This window comes from Monodon monoceros, unplaced genomic scaffold (genome assembly GCF_005190385.1).
Source record: "Monodon monoceros isolate NGI ecotype Baffin Bay Population unplaced genomic scaffold, NGI_Narwhal_1 Super_Scaffold_21, whole genome shotgun sequence".
Classification (NCBI taxonomy): Eukaryota; Metazoa; Chordata; class Mammalia; order Artiodactyla; family Monodontidae; genus Monodon; species Monodon monoceros.
In genome coordinates, this window is record NW_021703778.1 from 87,795,727 (window position 1) to 87,815,561 (window position 19,835).

Consider the following 19,835-nt stretch of genomic DNA (forward strand, 5'->3'; position numbering starts at 1 on the left):
GGGAATGATTGATTTGGTCAAGACAGTAGGGATATGAGAAGGGCTTTATCAAATAGATGCCAGCAGAGCACAGCTTTAAAGTACAATTAGGAGTCTGCCAGAAATAGAACAAGAAAAGGAACTGTTAAAGAATTTTTCCAAAACTTTAAAAGTATAGAGGAGGTCGTGTGATACAGTGAAAAAGCAGTGAACCTGAAGATAAGGGACCTAGATAATAGTCCTGGTTGTTCCACTATTTGCCTCAAGTAAATTAAACACTCTGGATCTAAATTTTCTTGTCTGTAAAATGAAGAAATCACATAATAGTGGAGTCTCAAACTTTAATGTTAATATAAATAAGGTCTAGGGTAGGGTCTAAAATCTTAACAATCACAGGTGATGTGGATGCTGCTAGTCCAGAGTAGTGAGTAATAGGGCATTAGATTATCTCTAATGGTTCTATTAGGAAACCATTGACCAAAACCACCCACCTTGGCCAGACATGGTAATAACCACCTGCATGAGTAGTCTCACAACAGGAGGTCCTGATAATGAACACAGTGCTGCCACCACAAGCCAACCAGGAGAATTTGGTTCCCAAAGAAGGGAGAAGACACCAGTCCATAATATGTCCTGCCAACCTCCCAGAAACCCTCCTGCTGGAAACCATCTTGACTGAGAGATGCACATGCCATCAGGAAGGGCCTTGAATAGGACCAAATATGGGCACAGGCAAGATGATTGGCCAGAGACAACCCAGAAAGCTAACCCTATTACCATAAAACCTGAGACTGCAAGCCAAGTGGCAGAGCAGTTATCCTGGGTTCCCTTACCTTGCTGCTCTCTGCTCGAGCACTCCTTTCCAATAAAGTCTTTTGCTTTGTCAGTAAATGCATCTCCATGGACAATTCATTTCCAAGTGTTAGACAAGAGACCACTCTAGGGCCCTGGAAGGAGTCCCCCTTCTGGTAACAGTTCCTTGTATATACCTTAAATATTTGTTTTCTATTCTATTCTATTTTATTTTTCCTTTTTGGTCACTCTGCACAGCATGCAGAATCTTAGTTCCCCGACCAGGGATGGAACCTGCACCCCCTGCAGTGGAAGCACAGAGTCTTAACTGCTGGACTGCCAGGAAGTCCCAAATGTTTATTTTAAATAATTCTTCTACTATATAGAAACTTTTAGGCAAATAAGATTTTGAGAAGGATAAAACCAAAGAAGAAAACAGTAAGGATTAAAAAAAAGGATAAAATTGTAATTAAAACTACATTTGAGGCTAGTCATAGAACTTGATAAACTGACAGTGAAATTCTTCTGGAAGAACAGAGAAAAATTTAGTTTTTTAAAAATTTTAAGGTAGGTTCAGATTCTTATAAAGCAATGTAATGAATGTGTATTGCCTATGTAATGAACCCTCCATAAAAACCCATGGAGATTTGGGGAGATTGGCATGCTTGGAACAGCATGGAAGCTCTGTGCTGTCCTATGCAACTCTTCCATATAGCTCCTCCTGAGTTATAGTTTTTATAAGCTGGTAATCTAGTAAGTAAAATATTTCTCCGAGTTCTGCAAGCTGCTCCAGCAAATTAACTGCACCCAAGAAAGTGGCTGTTGGTACCTTAGATCTTCATCCAGTCAGTTAGAAATATAGGCAACAATCTGGACTTGTAATTGGCATCTGAAGTGGGGGAGGACTGAGCCCTTAACCTGTGAGATCTGAGGTTATCTCCAGGTAGATAGTGTCAGAATTGAGTTAATCTGTAGATACCCAGCTGGTGTTAGAGAATTGCTTAGTGGTGTGGGAAAAACCCACACACATTGGAACTGGTATCAGAATCGTACCATATGCTAGGGATAAAGACAAGAAATGGAAAAAAATGGAAATTCTAGAGAGAGATAAAAATAGTGAAATAATTTAATGTGAGTTTATGTGTGTACAAGATAAACCAGAAGTAAATATCACAAAGGGAAAATAAATAATAATCCTGGGACAAATGGTTATCAAGATAGAGAAAACTAAATTTGGATCATTGTATATTCCAAAGAGGTCAAATAATCCATTCGTGGTAAAAAAAAAAATAAATGAAAATTGAGTAGTATATTTACGGCCAGAAAAAGGACAGATGATTTTCAATAAAAGAAATGAAAGTTGTCGTAAGAGTCAAGATGGATATGTTGGAATATACACAAATAAAAACCTATTGTGTTAAGTTCAGCTAAGTTGCAGGATACAAGATCAACAAACAAAAATCAGTCATTACTGGAGAAATGTGGAGGAAAGGGAACCCTTATGCTCTTGGTAGGAATGTAAATTGGTGTAACCACTACAGAAAACAGTAGGAAGTTTCCTCAAAAAATTAAAAATAGAATTACCATATGATCCAGAAATTCCATTTTGGGTATTTATCTGAAGAAAATGAAAACACTAACTTGAAACAGGCACCCCCATGTTCATTGCAGCATTATTTACAATAGCCAAGATATGGAAACAACCTAAGTGTCCATTGGTGGATGAATGGACAAAGAAAGTGTGGTATATATATGCAATGAAATATTATTTAGCAACAAAAAAGAATGAAATCTTGCTATTTGCAACAACATGGTTGAACCTTGATGGTATGCCAAGTGAAATAAGTAAGTACCATATGATCTCTTTTATATGTAGAATCTAAGAAAAAGTAAAACAAACAAATAAAAATCAAGCTCATAGGGACTTCCCTGGTGGCACAGTGGTTAAGAATCCGCCTGCCAATGCAGGCGACACAGGTTTGATCCCTGGTCTAGGAAGATCCCATATGCCATGGAGCAACTAAGCCCGTGAGCCACAACTACTGAGCTTGTGCTCTAGAGCCCGCAAGCCACAACTACTGAAGCCTGCATGTCCTAGAGCCCAGCCCGCGAGCCCGCGTGCTGCAACTACTGAGTCCACGCACTGCAAATACTGAATCCTGTGTGCTCTAGGGCCCATGTGCTGCAAGTACTGAAGCTCCTGTGTCTAGAGCCCGTGGTCCGCAACAAGAGAAGCCACTGCAATGAGAAGCCCACACGCTGCAACGAAGAGTAGCCCCCGCTTGCCACAATTAGAGAAAGCCCACAGCAATAAAGACCCAATGCAGCCAAAAAGAAAAAAAAAAAAAATCAAGCTCATAGATACAGAGAACAGATCGGTGGTTGGCAGAGGTTGGGGGTGGGGACATGGGAGGAATGGGTGAAGGGACGTCGAAAGGTAAAAAGAAAAAAAAATGTAGTTGATGTAAAATACTCATAAAATTTTTGAATCATATTCAAAATATTGATTTTTTATATATATATACACATATGTTTATGTATATGCTAATGTATATAACATAGGTATATTTTTACAGTATATTTAAAAACACTATTATTTCTAAAAGAGTGAAAATAAAATACCATTCTAAGATGAACCCAAATATTAGCAATTCTTAGAAATTTGCATTAAAAATTTTAAAACCAAAAGCCAAGTAAACAAATAAATCAGTCATATTTCTATGCACTAGCAATGAACAATCTGAAAAGGAAATTAAGAGAACAATTTGATTTACAATAACATAAAAAAGAATTAAATGTTTAGGAATAAATTTAACCAAGGAGGCATAAGACTTGTACACTGAAAACTACAAAAACTGCTGAAGAAAATTAAAGATACCCTAAATAAATGGAAAGACATCCCATCTTCATGGATTGGAAGACCTAATATTGTTCAAATGATAATACTCCCCAAAGTAATCTACAGATTTAATGTAATTCCTATTAAAATCCCAACTGTCTCTTTAGTAGAAATAGACAAGCAGATCCTAAAATTCACATGGAATTGTAAGAGATGCCAAACAGTCAAAATAATCTTATAAAGAAGGGCAAAGTTGGAAGACTCACAGTTCCCAATTTCGAAACTTACTACAAAGTGACAGTAATCAAAACAGTGTGCTCCTGGCATCTGGTCTCAATGGAACAGAATTAAGAATCCAGAATAAACCCATACGTGTGTGGTCAACTGATTTTCAACAAGGATACCAAGACTGTTCAATGGAGAAAGAAGATGTCTTCAACAAATAGTGCTAGGACAACTGAATACCGATGCACAGAAGAACATAGTTGGATCCTTACCTCATACCGTATATAAATATTAACTTAAAATAGATCAAAAACTTACATATAAGAGCTAAAACTATTATTGTTGTGACCATTTTACAATGTATACAAACACCGAATCATCATGTTGTACACCTGAAACTAATATAATATTGTAAATCAATTATACTTCAAGTTAAAAAAAGAGCGAAACTATGAGGTTCTTAGAAGAAAACATGACCTTTTTGATTTGGCAAAGGTTTCTTAGATATGACACCAAAAGCATGAACAACAAAAGAAAAATAGACAAACTGGACTTCATCAAAATTTAAAACTTTGTGCATCATAGAACACTATCAGAGAGTGAAAAAACAAATGATAGAATGGGTAAAAATATTTGCATATCCTACATCTGATGAGGGTTTAGTATTCAGAATATATAAATAATGCTTAAAACTCAACAGCAAAGACAAACAACCCAATTTAAAAATGGGCAAAGGACTTGAATATACATTTCTCTAAAGAAGATATACAAATGGCCAACAAGTACTTGAAAAGATGCTCAATGTCATAGTCATTAGGGAAATGCAAATGAAAATCACAATGAGATACCACTTCACAGGCACTAGGATGGCAACAGTAAAAACAAGAGCAACAGTGGAAAGTACTGATAGTGTTGACAGGGATGTCGAGAAACTGGAGCTCTCGTGCATTGCTGATGGAACCGTAAAATGGTGCAGCTGCTGTGGAAAATAGTTTGGCAGTTTCCTATAAAGCTAAACATAGAATTACCATAAAATCCAGCAATTCTACATCTAGGTACACACTTAAAGAATTGAAAACAAGTGTTCAACAAAAGCCTGTAAATGAATGTTCATCACAGCACTATTCACAATAGCCAAAAAGTGGAAACAATCCAAATACCCATCTACAGATGAATGGATAAACAAAATGTATTCATACAATTGAATATTATCCAGCCATAAGAGAAATAAAGTCCTGATACCTGTGACAACATGGCTGAACTTTGAAAACAGTACGCTAAGAAAAAGAAGCCAGACACAAAAGGCTACATATTGTATGATTCCATTTACATGAAATATCCAGGATTCCAGGTGAATCCATAGAGTCAGAAAATAGGTTAGTCATTGCCAAGGACTGTGGGTAGGAGAAAATGGGGAGTGACTGCTTAATGGGTACACGGTTTTCTTTTGTAGTGATGAATACTTTCTGGAACTAGACAGTTGTAATGATTGCACATTATAAATGTACTAAATACCGCTCAATTGTGCACTTTGGTGAATTCTATATGTATTTTACCACAATTTTAAACTTATTTTTAATTTCTAAAAAAATCATTTGCATGATATAATAAAGTCTCATATCACAAAAGGCAGAAGAGGAAACTGCAGTAAAGTTAATTTATCAAAGGTTAGCATCTGAATTATTGATAAAGATTTGACAGAAAGGTATAGGATCAATCTCCAAAGTTATCAGGCTCAGTGGTCAAAACTGATGCACAGATTATATACCAAGATATAATTATAGTATAATTCCTCACATAAAAATGGACAGGCCACCAGAAAGTAAATGCCTATTAAAACACCCTTAAGGAATCATCATATTCTGAATGCCTTACAAAAGAGTTAAAAAGCAAATGTGGCCAGGCCTTAGGGAAAGAAATAAATGTAAACATCTCTAGTGACATTGTAAAACTGTTCTAGAGAACAATCTGACATTATGTAACAGGAGCTATAAAGTTAGTCAAGTACTTTGACCTAATAAATTCAGTTAGGGGACTACACTTTTAAAGGAATACCCAAAGTAGGAGAAGCAGGAAGTAATTTGAAAAAAAGATATTCATAATCACGACATCTAACATAAGAAAATACAAACTAATTTAAATAATCAAAGAGTAGAGCTAAATGAACTATTATTATTGCCTAAACACAATGGAATATATGCATATGTCTACGTGTGTGTATATGTATATATGTATATTTTTAAATCACAATTACATAACTATTTGATAGGTTAAAACACAGGTAAGAAATAATGCCAAAGTAAATCACAAAATAGTGCTCACATTGATTTCAACTCTATATATACATTGAAAAGAATTCGGAGTAAGATTTTAAAACTCAATAGGCTCTTTTAGAAATAAATTGTAGGGAATTCCCTGGTGGTCCAGTGGTTAGGACTCCATGCTTCCACTGCAGGGAGCACGGGTTTGATCCCTGGTTGGGGAACTAGGAACCCACATGCCACACGGCACAGACAAAAAAAAAAAAAAAAAAAAATTGTGGAATGTAGTAATTTCCTGGTGATCATTTTCCAATCACATTCTTTACCCAAAGACTGGTTAAAAAAAAGAGAGGTAAGACAACAATAACAATTTTTATAGAATAAACTATAAGTAGAAGAAAATCTTAAGTGATCAAATTAAGATATTTTATCTTAGTAAGATTCTGACCTTACTATAAACCTCTTTTTGTTGAGATAAAAGTTTTGAAGCCAATTCCCCAACAAGATTTGGAGGAAATATTTTTTCACTGTATTTAAAATGTTAACCATATTCTTGTAAATAAAAATATTTTTTATATAATACTTAAGTCAAGATACATGGATACGCTTTAAAATGTCAAGGAAGGCAAGTCAATTAAATGTACACAAACTATATATTCATATAGATGCAGAAATATGAATAACTGTCATAAGACCAATTTAAAAATGTAACACTGTGCAGTTATCACAGTACAAACAACCTGGGTACAAGTAAATGCCTAAACACTGCTCTGAAGAGTTGTTGCCATAGAAGCCATCATTAAAAGTAAACAAAAGCAAACTGGAGCTTTCAGACATTCTGTCTATTCAGAAGTTGAAGGGAAGAAGCCTTAAAAAGCAGAAGCAGTGAAAAGTACAGTTTAAGAGAGCTGGTCTAAGAGCCACTGTCCTGTCCCCAATTCTGTCTACTACTGGAATTTTTTCTTATACATCTTGAAAATCTACCAATTAGAAAATTATGCAGATTAACAGGTATTGTCCATTTATCATAATCAATACCTCTGAAACAATTAAGCAGTCAAACATTATTACATAGTATTATGAGTTTGTTCAATTTCTTTCACTTCTAGCACCTAAATGAAGCAAACTGCAATTGGAGGGAATGGAAAAGGAAACAGCAATGAACTTTCTACCATGGCAGTCTTTATTTCTTCCAGAACTCATTTTTCAAAACTCTTTATCTTCCCTCCTTTCTAATCAAAGTTTTCATATATTAGCCTAACAAAATATATCTTCTCTCACTTCTCAGAAAAATTTTACATTCATAAGAACTAATAGCATTTTTTAAAATCAACTCACCTGAAATTTATTTTTTAACACTGGAGAACAAGAGAAGTTTTTGAAAGTGTTCTTTAAAATATCTCTATCCATTTAAAACCTACTTTTCTTTTAAATTTTATAACCGTCATACTTTCTCTTTGTATGTATATAACTTCACTATACATCCATTAGTTAGAGATTATAATAATGAAGACCTTAATTCAGACTTGTAAATAAATATATTATATTTAAAGAAATCTTTTCAGCATAATATTCATCAACTGATTCTTACTTTGCTTCAATTTATGGAGATCACCGGCTCGATCCTTAGTAGCCTGCTTTAGAATATCTGCTTGAATTCTGGGTTCACTCTCCAAGTTAGGGCCTGGAATTAAATGTTGAAGAGGATTGGAAGGCTTCTGTTTTGAAGTTCTGGGGTTTCCATTGTGGTTTACATGAGAATCTATGGCATAAAAACATCAAATTAAGGTCATATTTTGCAGAAGAATTTCATAAGATGTATCTGAGAAAAGGTAAGACACTGTTATCTGATACTGGGTAGTCAGGTAGCTTTTTTTTAAAGCTTTATTTCATTTCTTTAATCAAATCTTATAACCATTGTGATTTTAGTTGTGTGAAGTTTACTAATCATTCCCAGGCGGGTATCTTTAGTATTGATTATAAACCTATTCATCAATGGAATATATATCAATAGTAGAAACCCAAAGATTAAAATGGCAGTGACACCTGTAACTTTTCTTCCCTCCAAATTCTATATTGCTGTCAGAAATCTCCAAAATCCAATAAGGCTTTTAGAATTTCTAATCTTAAAGTTATTTTCATCTACACAGCGACATAACTGTTAACTCTTGATTCTTTCTTATTAGTATCTCCTGGATATAACTTTTCTTTCCCCCACCTCCCTTTTTAACTCATCAAAGCCTCGATTTAGATCTTTATTACAATTAATTTTAATCATACCAATTCTCATTTTAGGGGAACATTTCTGTAAAATTGAGTAGGTATTCAGCAGAAAACACACAGATAAGTACAGAGTAGGGAGTTTGATACAGGCGGATCTCATTTTATAGAAGGCCTCTGTGAGATAAACTTGAACACATTTTGGAGAAGGTAAAGACATATATACTGGTAGTGATGAAAGGGAACGTAGTCCAGAGTGGCAGAACAAATAATTCTCCCACTCTTAATAGTCCAGTAGACGAAGTTCATTTTGTAATGATCTCTCCCTGAGCTTTTTTTTTTTTTTTTAATGAATCAGTTATATATACACATATGTTCCCATACCTCTTCCCTCTTGTGTCTCCCTCCCTCCCACCCTCCCTATCCCACCCCTCCAGGAGGTCACAAAGCACCGAGCTGATCTCCCTGTGCTATGCGGCTGCTTCCCACTAGCTATCTACCTTACGTTTGGTAGTGTATAAATGTCCATGCCTCTCTCTCGCTTTGTTACAGCTTACCCTTCCCCCTCCCCATATCGTCAAGTCCGTTCTCTAGTAGGTCTGTGTCTTTTTTCCCGTCTTACCCCTAGGTTCTTCATGACATTTTTTTTCCTTTAAATTCCATATATATCTGTTAGCATACGGTATTTGTCTTTCTCTTTCTGACTTACTTCACTCTGTATGACAGACTCTAGGTCTATCCACCTCATTACAAATAGCTCAATTTCGTTTCTTTTTATGGCTGAGTAATATTCCATTGTATATATGTGCCACATCTTCTTTATCCATTCATCCGATGATGGGCACTTAGGTTGTTTCCATCTCCGGGCTATTGTAAATAGAGCTGCAATGAATCTCCCTGAGCTTTTATCAGTCGTTTGACAATATACAAAGTTAACTAGAATAATGAATGATACTTCACTGTGCTGCTAAATGACATGTTTAATTCACTATGTAACAATACATGACCAGAAAATTGATTTTCAAATGGAATTTTAAGAATAAGACTTCATACCTGGAACCATATTTGGGGAGAGAGGTTGTCCAGTTGGAAGATGGGAGATTACTTGATGACTTTCATATTGAGAAAAGGAAACAGGGGGTTTCTTTAAAGCTAAAATTAAAAACAGATCCATATTATTCCCCGTGATATTATGGTTTCTAAATACCAATCACCATGAATCTGTTTACATTGCACTAATCCTATGATGCTTACTCTAATTTTGTAATCCTTATAATTGGTATATTAACTAATTAATTTATGGTTACTAATTGATATATTGCACCACCCATCACAGATTTTGATGATCAATAAATCCGACCAGAATACAAGATAGGAATTCTGTCTTGTTCATCACTATATCCCCAATACCTAGAATAGTGCCTGGCATATAACAGGAGCGCAATTAAAATTTGATGAATGAATAAATAAATGAATCTCTTCAGATACAGTGAGACCTTTTTATATGGATAGCATAAATAAAAATTGACATTTATAGATTAGGCAAAGCTATGAGAATATGCTACTCTAAGCTGCTCAGATTTTAAATAAAAACTAAATATGACTGATTCAACAAGTTCAGATTTTAGTTTTGAAAAGGGAATTTTTTTTTAACATCTTTATTGGAGTATAATTGCTTTACAATGGTGTGTTAGTTTCTGCTTTATAACAAAGTGAATTAGTTATACATATACATATGTTCCCATATCTCTTCCCTCTTGTGTCTCCCTCCCGCCCACCCTCCCTATCCCACCCCTCTAGGTGGTCACAAAGCACCGAGCTGATCTCCCTGTGCCATGTGGCTGCTTCCCACTAGCCATCTATTTTACGTTTGGTAGTGTATAAATGTCCATGTCACTCTCTCACTTTGTCACAGCTTACCCTTCCCCCTCCCCATATCCTCAAGTCCATTCTCTAGTAGGTCTGTGTCTTTATTCCCATCTTACCCCTAGGTTCTTCATGACCTTTTTTTCCCCCTTAGATTCCATATATATGTGTTAGCACATGGTATTTGTTTTTCTCTTTCTGACTTACTTCACTCTGTATGACAGTCTCTAGGTCCATCCACCTCACTACAAATAACTCAATTTCGTTTCTTTTTATGGCTGAGTAATATTCCATTGTATATATGTGCCACATCTTCTTTATCCATTCATCTGATAATGGACACTTAGGTTGCTTCCATCTCCTGGCTATTGTAAATAGAGTTGCAATGAACATTCTGGTACATGACTCTTTTTGAATTATGGTTTTCTCAGGGTATATGCCCAGTAGTGGGGTTGCTGGGTCGTATGGTAGTTCTATTTGTAGTTTTTTAAGGAACCTCCATACTGTTTTCTATAGTGGCTGTATCAACTTACATTCCCACCAGCAGTTCAAGAGTGTTCCTGAAAAGGGAATTTTTAAGTTTTGTACAAAAAGCTTTACTAGCCAAGATGTACTTACTTAGAGTTGGGACTTTCTTCTCCCTTAAGAAATAAAGGCAATAGGGAAAGAGATCATTTTTCACTCACTCCACTGCAACCTTGGGCAGCTTAATGTGACAGAAAGGCAGAGAGCAAGAAGGAAACTAGAGAGAAGGCAAACAGATAAAGAGAAAAAAAAATAGAGAGCCCATCTATAAGATATGGTTAGTGGCACATTTTATTCTTCTAAAACTTTGGTGTGGCAGACACGATGCTTTGTGACCCCATTTCATTATATTTTTCCTAGGCACAGAGGAAGATAAGCCTTCCTTACTTTTATGTGCCACGAAACTGGGTTCTAACCATAAGAATGTAAGTGAAACAGAATGTAAGTGAAACAGAATGAGCCACTTCCAACTATGCCAATAAAATCTTCTGTGCAAATCACCTACAATCTCTCTTCCCTTCTGTCACAAATTAGGAGGCTACATATGAAGATAGTGGCATCAAATAATGGAAGAGGACACTGCTTAGAGAGAGCTGCAAAGAGAATCATGCAACCTGCATCAGTCTGTAATGTGAACAATAAATGAAACTTTATTGCTTTAAGCAATTGCAATTTGGGGATTATTTGTTAGTACATAACAGCCTCGTCAGTCCTAACTAGTATACCTGGGTTATTTTTATAATCCTCAAAGTTTATTTCGGTGACTGTATTTCATTTATTATTATATAGATTTCTAAACTTAAGGACCCAAGAAGTTTAAAATTCACTCTAAGAAAGCAACCCATTCAAATTTACAGAAAGTTGAGGTTTTCTATATCTTACTGTGTTCCCCCATTTCCTTGTTCGTATTGCCAGCTGCAATGCCCAACACCCACCACTGCACGTAAGACAGCTAAATAACAACAATCAGCTAACATCTTTAAAGAGCAGTACTTTCCCAGGTTTAACACCATTTTGATTTGCTAACAGACTCTGAGGACAACTAAGCATCTGATATATATACTGGAAAGAGAAGTCAGTCACAATGTACAAACTTGTGGATCACTGTTGGACCCTAGCTGGCTCCAGTACTATATAAACCAAAAGACAAGAGAGGGTACTTTCAATACTAAACAGGAAGTGATCATACATGTTCTTAGCTTTATTTAATAATGCCTCCTGCCCAAGAACAAGGTGACTATTCAGAGGCAAAACTATGAAGATTTATATAGGTAGAAAAAGCTGGATTAAAAAGAGCCTTTATATATGGGTTCGATCCCTGGTTGGGCAACTAAGATCCCACATGCCATGTGGTGCAGCCAAAAAAAAAAAAAAAAGAGCCTTTATAAAACATCCAGAGGAGTTTAGAACTGATATACAGGCATACCTTTGTATTGCAGGTTCAGTTCTAGACCACTGCAATAAAGTGAATATCACGATAAAGCGAGTTGCATGCATTTTTTTGGTTTCCCAGTGCATATAAAAGTTATGTTTACACTATACAGTAGTCTATTAAGTGTACAGTAAAATTATGCCTAAAAATCAATGCGTACACACCTTAATTTAAAAATACTTCATTGTTAAAAAATACTAAACATTACCTGAGCCTTTAGCAAGTCGTAATCTTTTTGTTGGTGGAAGGTTTGAAATATTGCAAGAATTACTGAAATGTGACACAGAGACAATGAAAAGAGCAAATGTTGTTGGGAAAATGGCACTGATAGATTTGCTTGACAAAGGATTGCCACAAACCTACAATTTGTAAAAAAACACGATCTGTGAAGTACTGTAAAGCTAAGCACAATAAAACACGGCATGTCTGTAGCAGAAACTATACAGTCAAGCCTTGACATCCATGGGGGACTGGCTCCAGGACACCCGACCCCACCCTCATGCTCAAGTCCCTTAGTCAGTCTTCCTTATCCATGGTTCTGCATCTGAGGATTCAAACAATCACGGAGTGCAAATATAGTATACAATCTGAGGCTGGTTGAATCCACCAAGGAGGAACCTGAGGACGTGACTGTGGTAATATGGAGCCTTATAAGTTTGACGTGAATTACTATATTTCTGTAAAAATTTACAAAAATAGAGAACCAGAAAGAAATTTAAAATGAGCTGTAATTCCACCACTTAAAGATAACCACTGCTACCATTTCAAGATTATCTGTTTTGTTTGTTTTTTTCTGTACATTACACCATATACCATAAACAAAATTAGGATACCATCATATATACTATCTTATAATCTGATTTTTTATTTAATATTTTATATACATTTTTCTATGTCATCCCATTTTCTTCTACAGCATTCCTAAATGGTAGTACTGAATCAAAACTTCCAACTTACTAGGTTTGGCTAGAAAGATCTGGGTAAAGAATTGCCACAAGGACTTTAGAGTGCCATAAACTGCATCAGCTAAGCTAGTTGGTGGATAGACTTTTACTACTTAGGAAAAAGTAATGTGTGTTCTGTAAACACTTTGGTTTCTGTGCTTTCACTGTGACTTTTTTGTTTATTTTCCTAGAAAAGTTCCTTTAAAAAAAACTCCAGCCTTTTTCTTTTGTTGAACTAAGGGGAGAGGTGATTTATTTATATCCAGGACAAGACAGAGGCTTTCCCAGGAGCCAGAATTAACAGTTACAGTTAGTGGTACCAAAACAAATGAAGATCTGGAAAATTACCAGTGGACTTGGACACAAAATAAGACTGCTAATCTTGCTCTCCGATTTTGGATAGGATTCTTCAGACTTTTTTTTCTATACACATTCAAGTATCTAATTTTTCCTCCACAAAAATGAGATTATATTGTACGTGCTTCCTTGTAACCTGCTTTTCTTCATTAAAAAAATCATAGGTATATTGGGAATTCCCTGGCAGCCCAGTGGTTAGGACTCTGCACTTTCATTGCCGGGGGCCCAGGTTCAATCCCTGGTTGGGGAACTAAGATCCCACAAGCCACATGGCGTGGCCAAAAAACAAAGAAAAAATCATAGATATATGTATATGTTAATAAAAACAGCTCAACACTATCTTTTTTAATGACTACATATCACATTTATGGATAAAACACATTTAATGAACTAATAAGCTTACCTATAACATTTATATGGGCTTCAATTTATTATTATAAATAATTTTATGGTGAGAATTTTCGTAACTACATGATAGAGTGAGTTCTCAGGGAAGTACTAAACACTAGGTCAATGACTATGTGTACTTATTAAACAAATTAAGAGAAACAATAAATGTGAGCTCAAAGACAACTGAAGTCTGGGAAAGAATTAAGACACTGAAAAGAATGCAAACAATTATGTATGATATTAAACTTATAATCTGTGATATACTTTACTCAGGTCCTCTCCATTGACGACCACTGAGAGCCAGGGGAAAACATACAAGTCAACAGAGAATAGCATGCTGCTATCAGATAATATCATGAATAACTAGGCTGTTAAAATATATATCATTGATAAAGCCATTATTAAGTAAAATTACCAAACATAAAATGGTGAAACCTATTTAACATAAAGATAAAATACCGGATACACTAGAGCACATAGCTTTTATCCTACCACTATGATACTGGGTTTTGTCTTTTTTATAAAGGAGAGCTATCAAATATGGAAATTCAATCTTTCAGCAATACTTTTTTTTTTACATCTTTATTAGAGTGTAAGTGCTTTACAATGGTGTGTGAGTTTCTGCTTTATAACAAATTGAATCAGTTATACATATACATATGTTCCCATATCTCTTCCCTCTTGCGTCTCCCTCCCTCCCACCCTCCCTATCCCACTCCTCCAGGCGGTCACAAAGCACTAAGCTGATCTCCCTGTGCTATGCGGCTGCTTCCCACTAGCTATCTACCTTACATTTGGTAGTGTATATATGTCCATGCCTCTCTCTCGCTTTGTCACAGCTTACCCTTCCCCCTCCCCATATCCTCAAGTCCATTCTCTAGTAGGTCTGTGTCTTTATTCCATTATGGCCATTCTGACTGGTGTGAGACGATATCTCATTGTAGTTTTGATTTGCATTTCTCTAATGATTAATGATGTCTTTCATGTGTTTGTTGGCAGTCTGTATATCTTCTTTGGAGAAATGTCTATTTAGGTCTTCTGCCCATTTTTGGATTGGGTTGTTTGCTTTCTTGTTATTGAGCTGCATGAGCTGCTTATAAATTTTGGAGATTAATCCTTTGTCAGTTGCTTCATTTGCAAATATTTTCTCCCATTCTGAGGGTTGTCTTTTGGTCTTGTTTATGGTTTCCTTTGCAGTACAAAAGCTTTGAAGTTTCATTAGGTCCCATTTGTTTGTTTTGTTTTTATTTCCATGTCTCTAGGAGGTGGGTCAAAAAGGATCTTGCTGTGATTTACGTCATAGAGTGTTCTGCCTATGTTTTCCTCTAAGAGTTTGATGGTGTCTGGCCTTACATTTAGGTCTTTAATCCATTTTGAGCTTATTTTTGTGTATGGTGTTAGGGAGTCATCTAATCTCATACTTTTACATGTACCTGTCCAGTTTTCCCAGCACCACTTATTGAAGAGGCTGTCCTTTCTCCACTGTACATTCCTGCCTCCTTTATCAAAGATAAGGTGACCATATGTGTGTGGGTTTATCTCTTGGCTTTCTATCCTGTTCCATTGATCTATCTTTCTGTTTTTGTGCCAGTACCATACTGTCTTGATTACTGTAGCTTTGTAGTATAGTCTGAAGTCAGGGAGCCTGATTCCTCCAGCTCCGTTTTTCGTTCTCAAGATTGCTTTGGCTATTCGGGGTCTTTTGTGTTTCCATACAAATTGTGAAATTTTTTGTTCTAGTTCTGTGAAAAATGCCAGTGGTAGTTTCATAGGGATTGCATTGAATCTGTAGATTGCTTTGGGTAGTAGAGTCATTTTCACAATGTTGATTCTTCCAATCCAAGAACATGGTATATCTCTCCATCTATTTGTATCATCTTTAATTTCTTTCATCAGTGTCTTATAATTTTCTGCATACAGGTCATTTGTCTCCTTAGGTAGGTTTATTCCTAGATATTTTATTCTTTTTGTTGCAATGGTAAATGGGAGTGTTTTCTTGATTTCACTTTCAGATTTTTCATCATTAGTGTATAGGAATGCCAGAGATTTCTGTGCATTAATTTTGTATCCTGCTACTTTACCAAATTCATTGATTAGCTCTAGTAGTTTTGTGGTAGCATCTTTAGGATTCTCTATGTATAGTATCATGTCATCTGCAAACAGTAACAGCTTTACTTCTTCTTTTCCGATTTGGATTCCCTTTATTTCCTTTTCTTCTCTGATTGCTGTGGCTAAAACTTCCAAAACTATGTTGAATAAGAGTGGTGAGAGTGGGCAACCTTCAGCAATACTTATTAAGTGCGTACTGTATGCTAAGCACTGTTCTAAAAAGCTGGAGATTCAATGGTGGACAAAACAGACCAAGTTATATAACAAGTAAATTTAAAAGTATGTACATGGGGTGACCCAACACTGGAGCCTGCCTGGGCTCTTTGGTAGGGCTGGTGGCAGACTCTGGGAGGGCTCACGCTGGGGGTTGCTTCCCCAAACTTCTGCTGCCGGTTTCCTTGTCCTCACGGTGAGCCACGGTGACCCCCCACCTCTGCAGGAGACCCTCCAACACTAGCAGATTCCACATATAAGCGACATGTGATATTTGTCTCTCTGTGCCTGAGTTGCTTCACTTAGTATGATAGTCTCTGGGTCCATCCATGTTACTGCAAATGGTATTATTTCTTTCTTAATGGCTGAATAATATTCCACTGGTATGTACCACATCTTCTTTGTCCATTCGTCTGTCAGTGGATATTTGGGTTGCTTCCATGTCTTGGCTATTGTGAACGGCGCTGCAGTGAACACTGGGGTGCATGTATCCTTTCAAACCATGTTTTTCTCTGGGTGTGTGCCCAGGAGTGGGATTGCTGGATTGTATGGTAGCTCTAGTTTTGGTTTTTGGGTAAACCTCCATACTGTTCTCCATAGTGGCTGTACCAATTTATATTCCCACCAACAGCATAGGAGGGTTCCCTTTTCTCCACACCTTCTCCAGCGTTTGTTGTTTGTAGACTTTTTGATGATGGCCATTCTGACTGGTGTGGGGTGATAACTCATAGTGGTTTTGATTTGCATTTCTCTAATGATTGGTGATGTTGAGCATCTTTTCATGTTAAAGACAATATATTTTTAACAATATTCACCAGATCCAATCAGCCCTTGATTTATTTCTATTGTATTAAAATGCTACTTTACACTTGAAACTAATATAAAATTGTAAATCAACCACACTTCAATAAATTAATTAATTAAATGCTACTTTAAAAAAAGTATGTACAGAATATAATATAAATGTCAGAGTGAAAATGTTATGCATAAAGTAAAACAGGGACGTGTGATAGAGAGTAGTGGGACATTCTATTTTAGTTGGTTGGTCAGGGGAGGTATTTCTGAAGAAGACATATTTGAGCAGAGGTATGAATGAAACGTGGAGGAAGACTATTCAGGCAGAGATCAGTAAGTACAAAGGCCTTTAGACAGGAACATGCACAGCACATCTGAGGAAATGCAAAGAAAGCAGTGAAGGGAAAGCATAGAAATGAAGTCAGAGAGGAGAGGAGGGGCCATATTAGAGACAACGAACAATAAAAAATGTTAGGATAGGTAGTTAGGGGGCTGAGGGCTGGTACTAAACTGGTAATTCCAAAGGAAGCAGTAATAGTACTAATTATAATAATAGTAGCTCCCACTTTCTGAATACTTAGTATGAATCAGGCAATAATCTCATGTCACTCTCAAATCTATCTGAGATAGATATCCCCTTTCACAGATGAGGAACTGAAACTCATGACAGTAGAGATGAGACATACCTCTCACTTGACTTAAAAATTCAAAGTAGTCATTTCTGGAGGACCTGGCTGATATGCTTACAAAAGGTAATAGGAAGTTTAGGGCTAATCCTCCTCAACTTCTCTATTAGCCCTCAGCTGCAGCCTTTACCCTGAGAACCAAAAAAGAAGTATATTTGCCTTTCACTCTCATTTTCTTATTTCAGTGACAGCTACAATCTTTAAAATGTTCACATTCCTAGTTTTCTGCCTTACAGGGCTTCACAACCCAGTGCCTGTGACGATGGAGAAGGAATATGGCACTAGTAACCAGTGGTGCTCAAATCTGGCAACACTTTAGTTTTACAGATACCACCCCGGACATACTGAATATCGGGATGGTACCTAGGTATCTGTATTTATTAAAAGCTCCAAACGTGGTTCTGTTGCACAGCTAAGAGAATAAAAGATAGAATAAAAAGCATGGGCTTCAGAGTTAGACCAGGGCTCAAATCATGGCTCTGTAATTTATTAACTGTAAGACTTTAGTGCCTAATTTCTTAAAGCCTCAGTCTTCATCTGAAAAACAGAGATAATGCCATCTGCCCTGCATGATCAATGTGGGGAATAAGTGAGAATATTTGCTAATAGATTATGATAGATGCCTAGAAAATAGTAGGTGTTCAACATATACTAAGTATTTAGAGTTGTCAAAGTTAAGCATTTATCACTAAAATGAAAAAGAATCCAAGATTCAGGTTGAGGAAACAAAAACATTTAAATGTAAAACTACCAGCCCTAACCAATTTATTGAGCCTACTGACTACACAGTTTGCTCACACTTAGGAATCCTGATGAATGTTTACTTATAGTAATGTTTCTGGAAGTTCACGAAACTCTGATCAGTAATTACCCATTAAAATAGTAATCATTCAGAAGCATGAATGCTCAATACAAAACAATGATGTAACATTCTTATGTTATTTTGTTCTGCGTACATAAACAGATGTAACATGCTTGTAACTGCTCAAATATTGACCAGTGGAGCCATCTCAGCCCTCTAAGAAATACAGGTACATGTCTATAGAGACTATTAAAATGATGTTCTCATATGGCTTCTAAGACCTGGTCTGTGAACTCAAAATTCCTTCATACTTAAAAATCCATTTATATAATTTAAAAGAATAACATGGACTTCCAATGCTAGCCATGATGTAATAACCAGTACTGGACTTACCCTCTCTCACATCCTAAACAATTTTTAATATGGACAAAATAGATAAAGCATTGGACAACCAGAGTACAAGACCAATTCTTGAAAGAAGCGATATACATGAGATGAACAGTCTCAGTGAGCAGAGGAAGCAGATTGGGCTGCTGAGGTGGCTGGAACCTGTAGGACAGAATACTATAGAAAAAGAAGCTGTGTGAAATGGGGGACAGAAATCTGCATGGATAGTCCCCTTGGGTCTCTGGCCAAGACCTGGGCTGTGTATACATACGGTGAGACTCTATGGGGCCTAACACAGAGTACCTGCTGCAGGGCTGAGAGCTGAACAAAAAAAACAGAGGTCATGTAGCACTTGGACACGACTGGATCTCTGGCCCACAGTACAGAATCTTCACTGAGCATCTTGGGCATTCAAATGAAATGCTAAAAGTCTACTTTAAAAGAAGGGATCACACCTTAGAGTTAAGGGCCATGTCCTCAGACTAAGAACAAAATCAACACTGACCTGCCCAAACAAAGCATAAAACCAAGCCTAACAGATTTAACTGTCTGTAATTTAACTGTCTGCAAGAAAAAAACTCAGCACCCTTTAAAAGAAGACAACAAAATCCATTCATACAGTACACGATAAAGTTACTAAGCATATAAAGAAATAGGCAATACCACCTGTAATCAAGAAAAAAAGCAATCAACAGACTCAAAAAGGATCCATTTGTATAAACTAGCAAACAAGGACTGGTAAACAACTGTTTTACACACACAAACACACACACACACAAAGATTTAAAGGGAAAGATGGGGATATCCAACAGAGAAGTGGAAACTAAAACAAGAACCAGATGGAAATTCTAGAGCTGAAAATACATCTGAAATGAAAAACTACACTAGATGGGTTCTGAACAGCAGTCTAAACACTGCAGAAAAAGGGGTCAATGAACTTGAAGACAAATCAAAGACATTAAAAAGTTGAAAGAGAAAAATTATTGTAAAAAAATGAACAAAAACTTCAGTGA

The 19,835-nt window shown here is 36.3% G+C and overlaps 1 protein-coding gene across 2 annotated transcripts in view; it reads right to left on the bottom strand.

The window, feature by feature from the left end:
* Positions 1-19,835, bottom strand: part of CASC4 (cancer susceptibility 4) — a 111,530-nt gene that overhangs the window by 25,707 nt on the left and 65,988 nt on the right. For both annotated transcript variants that reach the window (XM_029238035.1, XM_029238034.1), the window contains exons 7-8: positions 9,370-9,468; positions 7,688-7,858 (exon numbers count right to left, since the gene is read on the bottom strand). In XM_029238035.1, coding sequence (XP_029093868.1) covers positions 7,688-7,858; positions 9,370-9,468 — 270 coding nt within the window. The remainder of the gene's footprint in view (positions 1-7,687; positions 7,859-9,369; positions 9,469-19,835) is intronic.